An 8,649-nucleotide genomic window follows, 5' to 3' on the forward strand; every position below is an offset into this window, starting at 1 on the left:
TCAAGCAGCTTTATTCAATTCCTAACCATCTTGGCTTTCCTGAAACAGATCAGCTGGATTTTCACTTTTCTCTCAGGATCTACTAGTGTAAACCGTCTGACATCAGTATTTCAGAGATAACTTGGTTTGAGTAGAAATAGAAGGATGTAAATTACTTACTGGAACAATAAAAGCCAACGTTTTGCCCGATCCAGTCTTTGCAGCTCCAAGTACATCTTTCCCTTGTAAAGCCAAACCTATGGTCTGCCTCTGTATCTCTGTTACCACACGATACTGAGATTCCTGCAGTCCTGGTATTTGCAGGGTGGGAAGAGAGAGGGTGGGAGGGGAAGAGGAACAAAAAAAAGAAGAAAGAAAAAATGCTATTCAATTTTGTCTGGCCCACAACTGCATTGCTCGGTTTAGAAAATGCTGTACATGGCAGTACTAACGAAAACTTAGTTTGAAGAAAAAAAATGTTCAGATGCAGATAAACCATGTAGTCCCTCTTACTTATATTATTTTTCCAAAGAAAAGTTCTATACTCACCTTTAAGGGTTTTCTTCGACAATGGAAAATCTGAAAATCTTTGGATTTCACTTGCATTTATCTGAAACAAAATGATTTTAATCAATGCTTACAATCCAACCATAAGAGAGGAAGTGAATAGCATTCTACAAGTTGGTGTTAACATATAGTTCAGTATGACCTGATTCAAGTTAGCTAGTCAGGCAACCTATACTAATTTGACCTAATCTAAACCACAGATTTACCATAAACTATTCAGTAACTAATTATATACTTGAATAATGCAGGCTAATAGCACAATTTAAAGCTCAGACTATCATGAAATCATTGAGAAATTTAAACTGAAGACCTCAGGAGGCCCCTGGTCTCCACCTTACTAGAGCCCAGATGTCCTTTTCAAATCCCAGCAGGGATCTACTGGGACTATATGCTCACCCTTGCTACAGGGTAGATTTGGGCACCCAGAGCTGCAGCAATATTACATCTACCTGACTGAGAAGAGTTCACCTATGTCCTGAAGCTCACCAACGTCTCGCACTCGGTACATTTAATTTTTTTAAGCTGTCCTATGGGGTTAAAAAAAAATACTAAAAAAGTAGTTCATTGTCTCGACACCTACTAACTTAGTTCTCTGTATGCACCATATTTGAGAGCTGTTAATTACACACACACACAGAGTTCACAATAAAAAGTGTTTGAGTCCATGAGTTTGCTAAATGATTTTCAAAGACAAGGTGTCAAGTAGAGCTGTTGGAAGAAATGTAGTATTTTCAAGGCTCTTCTAGCAGATGTGAACAGATTTCACCGGCAAAGTTCACAACTAATAGTAGCAGGACAAAAAAACCCACAAAACTCAAGAAAGAAAAAATAGAGACTACTGAATTTATAAAGCCTGAAAAGGAAGCTAGGCTACAGCACCGAATGCATGCTGACTAAAATCCATAAACTGAGATTTCTAAATGTCAAACTTGGAGCTTACAACTCATGCATTTCTAATAGGTATTGTTTATCTCTAACAAACTGCTGAACTGAAGTCTCCCAAATCAGGGACCAAGCAAAATAGTCTTCAGACCCTCCTGACATCTTGTGTTAACAATTCCAGACAAGGTTTCAGATAAAGAGCTACTGAGCTGTCAGATCAGCCTTGTATCTCCTTGAAGTACCAAGCCTTTTACAGGTTCTGCCTGTTACAGAAAACTAAGAGGTTATAACTATTTAAAGCATCTAAATCACAACAGCACTCTTTTCAGCCTAGGTCTCTCCAGAAAAATCAAGACAAGCAACTTAAGACACGAATTAAATCTCTATAAATAAAAGGTAAAAATGGGTAAAAAGTTATAATACTCTTATTAAAATCTGGTTTTGACACATTTCAAAGTAAAGCTCTTGCAAGGCAGATTTCAAGCTTTCACTGTGTCCTAACAGAGCAACTAAACTTTTGCCAAACATCATTTTGGAGGACGGAAAAAATCCTACCAGAATCACCATAAAAAAGGTCTTTTTTGACTTTCATAAATTGGAATTCTTGACAAATACTTTCAAATTCAGTTGGTAATTCCCAGTCTTACTATTTTGCATGCTAAATATTCACAACTGAGTGGTGTATAGAGTTTCTGGTTCATTTCAGCCAAGAGACTCTCTGCATAGAAGAACAGTAGGCCTACAGGAGGGAAAAGCATTTTACCAACATCAAAAAAGAATTCACACAATCGATTCTGTTCAGCTAAAGGGATAGATTTTAACAGGTTTGTGACACATCAAATAGGCTGTTGCAGCAATCTGAAATGGTTCTAAATAATTAAAGTATTTCAGTAATCAACTTCTTTTTAGCTTTAGATGACTCAGTAAGAACAGATGTATTAATCAAAAAAGAAGACAAATATTGTTCCACTCTTCTACCGTAAACTTCTCTAAATCAATTTAAAAATCATTACATGCACAAGCCTAGCTCTTTCAAGGATGTCCAGGGAAAAAAAAAAGTGAGAACAGTATTAAAAGAGCAAAGAATGTTGGGAAAGGCCACGTCACAAAGCCTCTTGTATTATTTCTCTGCCCTGCATACTTCCAGGAGCTGAATAATGTTATGCTGTAGTACCCTTGAACTCCAAAGGCACTGATATATTTTTAAGTCATGTCCAAATGGAAGGCATAAGGACTGATGTCTAAGGTAGATCTTCCAATAATCCTATTCCACATCTACATGCACCAGTGGAAAACACCACCAACTTCTACTTAGTTTGTTTCCCTGTCCAAAGTTACTACCTCTGCTCATCTCCTGGGAAGCTCTAACTATGAGCTCTCTCCAATCACCTCCATATGAGAGCAGCCAGCTCATTTCAAATATTTCAAATATTCAGCTATTCTGATCTAACTAGACTAATTTGACACCAAGAAGACTAGAAAGGATTTTTCACAACCAGCTCGCCAGCACATCAGTTAGGCTGTTAATGCTTTTCATGAGCACAACTGTTTGAAATAGACCAGGTCCATCAATGGCCTGACACTCAGGCAACAAAGTCACTGAATCAACAAAAAGAAGCTCATCTATGAACATGTAACACAGAAAATGGTCCCATGATATCGACACATTGAAACTAAATTTCACACTTTCCATCTATGCTGCCACACACTTGCTATCACATGCCAACAAATGGGAAAAAAATCCAGTACCAAAGTATAATGGTTGAGTCCTTATTATTAATTTTGTCTTGCTTATCCACTGTAGTCATTCTCACACATGAAATCATGGACAGGAGGTCAAGCTGGATCACCTTGCATCCAACCCTTCTACCACTATTCCATGCACACATAAATCTGACCCATGCACAGCCTGTGTGCCAGAGACCCCAGCCACTGCTCTTCAGAGAGGAGCTCATCCAAAAGCTTCCTACTTCCCTCGTCCCTGAGGGATCTGCATCATGCAGAACTCACTGCAGACTGCTGATGATCCGAGCACACGGCACTTCTTCACAATTCCCACTCCTACTTTAACCAGATCCAGGGTAATATGGAAGAAACACTGGAGACTCAGTGGAAAACCTTGTCAGGGACCAGAAAAGACTATCTGAAGGACTGAAGACAGAAAATTAGGTGGGCATTCAACCGTTCACAGGCAAGAGAATCTTGGAACAAAAGGACAACAAAGTCCCAGCAGAGGTGAGACCAAGAGCCCCCAGAACTATCCTAATACAAGCATAAGTTTACTCTTTCTTAATTCTGATGAAAACATGCCTGAACACTACCAGCCTCTTCTCTTCAACACCCAAAAACACATACAAACACGATCTTCCACTATCCAACCCCCACCTATGCTGCCCCAAGCTGCACAATGAAACAGAACTATCGCCCATGCCCAGAAACAGACGCATGTGCAGCAGTCACTTTAGTGACACAGAAACATCCATAGACACTCACATAGCCAAGGCTAGGAGTAGAGGAACATGCCATTTCTTTTCAAATAGCAAAGCAAACGATCCAGTGAAGCTCAAGAATACTAACTTGCTGAATCTTAACTAATGGAGCTAACATGTCCTCTTTATGGTAACAGATGTGTTTCTTCTGTACCTCTCGTCATTACTTTCTGCTCAATCAAATTACAGCCACCAAAAAGTCATTACCACCAGCTGTGCCGAGTGCTGCATAACCAAGTACAACTGCCCTGCAAACTCAGCAAAAGCTGGCAGGAGGCAGAGCAGCACCACAGGCAGCACGCATCTAACCCGTTATTCACAATTACAGCGCTTTCCACTGATCAGTGTGATTCCAAAGCTGACTATCTCCCGCAGGAATTCAAGGGGCTTTGAGAAACAAAACTAACACCACTCATTTCAGGTCTTGCATTCAAACACCTATTTCCTGACTTGAGGCTAAACATCACATTCATTCATACTGATGGTTTGTCCGTCGTGCGTCTTCTATGGAGACAAACGTGTGCTATCTCCAACACGGAGATATCCACGCTGCCTGGTGAGAAGGGCCAAACGCCCCTGGTTACAACCTGCTTCAGCCTCTTCCTCCGCCTCCTCCTCCTCCTCCTCCTCGCTGCCCTTTTAACCACAAACTCCCCCGCCCGAGGGTGCCACTGCCCCGGCTCCACAGCTGTCTAGTCACCTCCACCAAAACCCCTGAACTGCGGCTGCTGGCCTCTGCTCCTCTGCCTGGGGAGAAAGAACAGAGCTCCATCCCGACCTCGTGGCAGTAGGCGCCCGCTGCCCGCCGCAGAGCAGTGACACCCAGCACACCTCTTACCTACGGGCACCTCCAACAGCCCTGCCGACCATGGACCTACAGACCCATCCCTCCTCCTCCCGGTTCAATCCACACACACGCCACACGAGGAAGGAGCCGCTGTTTCATAGACCGCCGCGTACAGCCCCTCGCTCCCGGCCCGACCGTACCTCGGGGTAGCGCTGCACCAGGCGGCCGATGTTCTCCCGCTCCACCTGCCACTCGGGCCGCTTCCTCTCCTTGCGCTGCAGCCGCAGCCTCTTCGTCCGCCGGGTGTACTTCTTCTTCCAGCGCTCGAAGCTGCGCACGGGGTCCATGGCAGCCGCCGCGGCCCCACCGCCGCCGGACCGGCCCATGCTGCCTCGCCTCCCCGCGTGGGTCGCGCACGGCCGGGCCGGGCGCAGCCGGAGCGCGTCACTCCCGGGGCGGTGCCGCCGGCAGGCACCGCCCCGGCCCCGGCCCGGCCTCCGCCAGGGTGGGAAGTGTGGAATGTAACCCAAAGAAATGACCTCGTGCCGCAGCAAGGAAATTACTGCAAGTTACTGATAGAGATTGTGAAACGGAAAAGAAAAAAAAAATAAAGCCTTAATAGAAAAGGGGTGTGTGCTTAGTGCTGGCATAAATTTTGTCCTCAGCAATGTGATGGTATGGGGGAATCACAAAACTATAGAATGGATTTGGGTGGAAAGGACCTTAAAGATTATCCAGATGCAGCACCGTTCACTACACCAGGTTGTTCAAAGCCCCATCCACCCTGGCCTCGGAAACTACCAGGGATTGGGCATCCACAGCTTCTCTGGGCAACCCGTTCCCATGCCTCACCATGCTGACAGTGAAGAATTTCTTCCAAATATCTAATTTAAATCTGCCCTCTTTTATCAATTTGAATCCATTCACCCTTGTTGTATCTCTACCTATGAGACGTCCCTCTGTGAAAAGTCCCTCTCCAGCTTTATTGCAGGCCCCCACCAAGTACTGGAAGGCTACAGCTAGGTCACCCCAAAGCTTTCTCTTTTCCAGACTGAACAACTCAAATTATCTCAGCCTTTCTTCACAGGAGAGGTTCTCCCTCCCCCTGATCATCCCAGTGCCCCTTCTCTGTACCAACTCCAGCAGGTCCCTGTTCTCCCTGTGCTGGGAGCCCACAGCTGATGCAGCCCTGCAGGTGGGCTCTGAGCAGAGCAGAGGGGCAGAATCCCCTCCCTGGCCCTGCTGCCCACCACTGGATGCAGCCCAGGACACGTTTGGCTCTCTGGGCTGTGGGAGCACACTGGCAGCTCATGGCCAGCCTCTCATCCTCCAGCATCACTGAGGCTTCTCAGCAGGGCTGCTCTCCATCTGTTTCATTGGGAGTTGTCCAGACCTATGTGAAGCGCCTTACACTTGGTGCATTTAAACCTGATGAAAGTCCCACAGGCCCAGTTTTCAAGCTTGTCCAGCTCCCTCTGGATGGCATCCCATCCCTGAAGTGTGTCAACCACACTGCTCAGCTTGGTGTCATAAGCCCCTTTTTAGATACTGGAAAGCTATTATAAGGTCTCCCTGGAGTCTTCTCTTCTCCAGGCTAAACAGCTCTCTCACCTGTCTTCATAGGAGAGGTGCTCTGTCACTCTGATCATCTTTCATGGCCTCCTCTGGACTCATTCCAACAGGTCCATGTCTTTCTTGTCCTGAGGACCCCAGGGCTGGAATGAGTACTCTGGGGCTGGAATCAGGAGGAAGAGTTCTGTGACCAGACTGTTAATGTTTTATTTGCTCATTGAGTACAGAGAAAAACAGAGAAATTTGGAAAAAATCAAAACTCAGTTGAAAGACAGAGTGGGGCTCATGTTTAAGGTGCTGGGTTTAAGCTCTGACATTGTTTTGACCCTTCACAATACAGCTGTAGTCAGTCTTAATGGCCTTGGCTCAGAGCCTTGAACTATGCAAAGGGTTGGCAGAAAGTCACAGGGAAAACCACAAACAGACAAAATTGTCTTACACTGCATGGTGTAAGGCTGGTGTCTGTAAGAGGCACATATCTCTCAACAAACTAGATTTAACCAACCTGCAGATTTATATTACGCTATCTTTACATTCACCAGTTTTTAACCCCTTCCAACGGGAAGATCTGCATTGCTCTGCAGTTGTTCAGTGGTCAGAAACAATTTGCTGAGTGAGCTTTAGCCCTTCATCAGCACACAGAATTAAAAACAAAAACAGGCTGTGGAATTATTGTGCCACATCAGGAAGAGAAAATTACAAACATATTTATGCAATGGCATAAGACGGAAGTAAACACCTTGATGAGGGGAACAGTGAAAGACTCCCAAAATAATTGCTGTCTCTGATGAGGGTTTGGAATTCCAGAAAGCCAAGGGAAAAGGGAGTGTCTCTTAATTAGCTCCACTTTTGCCATACATATGTTGAGTGTATCACTGAAAGATGTTTTCCCTCCTCCCTGACATCAGGGAAACCTATGATCATAGAAATGTTTGGTTTCCCTTTAAAATCTATGAAGTTACTAATTTCAGGAGGGAATGGAAAAATCTCCCTTAAATTGTTTTGAATGCAATGTTTTTTTCTAGGGGTTTATTGCTATGCAGATGAATAAGTAAGTATACTGAAGGTTTTATTCTTAAAACAAAAATGATTTTATCCAAGACAACATGATAAAAAGCTGTTTGCAGGAGATGCTGATCCACCCTGAAGGATGTGCTTTGGGGGATGGCTCATGTTTCCCACAGTTACAGTACATTACTGTGACATACAAAACAAAGTCCCAGTGTAGCACAGTCAGACTGTCACAGGCCTCAGCTGCCAGTTTAAGCATTTTATGTCTGCCTGTAATAGAAAAACATACAAGCAAAAACCCTCCTGTGTAGAGTTCCTGCTGTCCCAGCACTGGAGTAAGTTTACTCTTTTCCTGAGTAAATGTACAGTAGAAGTGTTGTGTTTGAACATGCTGGCTTTGCTCACCTGGTCTGTGTTTTGCCTGCAGGGCTCGTCTCTTTCCTAACAGAACAGCAGCAGTAGTCTGTGAGTCATGACAGACATAAATCCTCAATGAAAAAAAAAAAAAGTAAAATCATATCTTGCCATCCTATTTCTAAAACAACTTTTTATGCTACTGTCATGAACACTTTGAAAAGGTTCTGAAAAGCATGAAAGCATGCTGATGCTTTTTTAATAATTAATTTGCTCATTAGCCAAGAGGTTTATATACCAGGAAAGGAAAACAGAAAGTCAAAAGGGCCTTGTCCTATGTCCCACAGTACAAGGTAAAATGCTGGATGGAGATCCAGGCTGGAGGTCTGGGAGCCTGCAAGGGCTCTGGAACCGCCTTTCTAATTTCTCTGGTGTCCTCTCACTGTGAGGGCCCTGCCTGAGAAACAGCCAGGGGTTTGTGAAAGTTTCACTTTTATACAGGAACAAACTTTACCTAGTAAAATTTCTAAAAAGACATTTAAAATTTCAGTTGTCTTGTAATTGTACGATCCCTAAAACTGTGGCAAAACCAGAGGTCCTTCTGAGAGAGATTGAGAGAGAGAAATGATAAATGATGGAAATAAATTATTCAAGCACAGTTGTTTTCTTGTAATTTGAAGAAATTGAGTACAGCTATAACAATAAAAGTAGCAAAGCCCTATACAGAACCACAGAGAAGAAGGCAATAATTTTTAACTTTAAACAAAACCTATTTTAGGAACAGTCATTCTCCATAGATTTCACTTTCATGCATACTCAACCTTTCCTACTCATAAGTACGAACATCTGTGTGTTTTGAAAGAGTTCTTTATGGTGAGGAGGACAAGGGGCACCAAGTATCAAGGTCAGGGCCCTGAGGGCACTCATAGACCTTAATGGCCCTGACCAGCCTCACCTCCCTCAGTCCTCCTCCTACACCCTGGCAGAGCTCCACCCTGCAGCTTCAGG

The 8,649-nt window shown here is 44.0% G+C and overlaps 1 protein-coding gene across 1 annotated transcript in view; it reads right to left on the minus strand.

The window, feature by feature from the left end:
- The window catches only part of LOC115904473 (probable ATP-dependent RNA helicase DDX10), a 47,626-nt gene extending 42,496 nt beyond the window's left edge, over positions 1 to 5,130 (minus strand). Inside the window, exons 1-3 of the mRNA XM_030949936.1 lie at positions 4,905 to 5,130; positions 529 to 589; positions 160 to 290 (exon numbers count right to left, since the gene is read on the minus strand). Of these exons, the coding sequence (XP_030805796.1) occupies positions 160 to 290; positions 529 to 589; positions 4,905 to 5,090 (378 nt within the window). The 5' untranslated portion in view covers positions 5,091 to 5,130. The remainder of the gene's footprint in view (positions 1 to 159; positions 291 to 528; positions 590 to 4,904) is intronic.
- Positions 5,131 to 8,649: the final 3,519 nt, after the last annotated feature.

This window comes from Camarhynchus parvulus, chromosome 1 (assembly GCF_901933205.1).
Source record: "Camarhynchus parvulus chromosome 1, STF_HiC, whole genome shotgun sequence".
NCBI classification, from domain to species: Eukaryota; Metazoa; Chordata; class Aves; order Passeriformes; family Thraupidae; genus Camarhynchus; species Camarhynchus parvulus.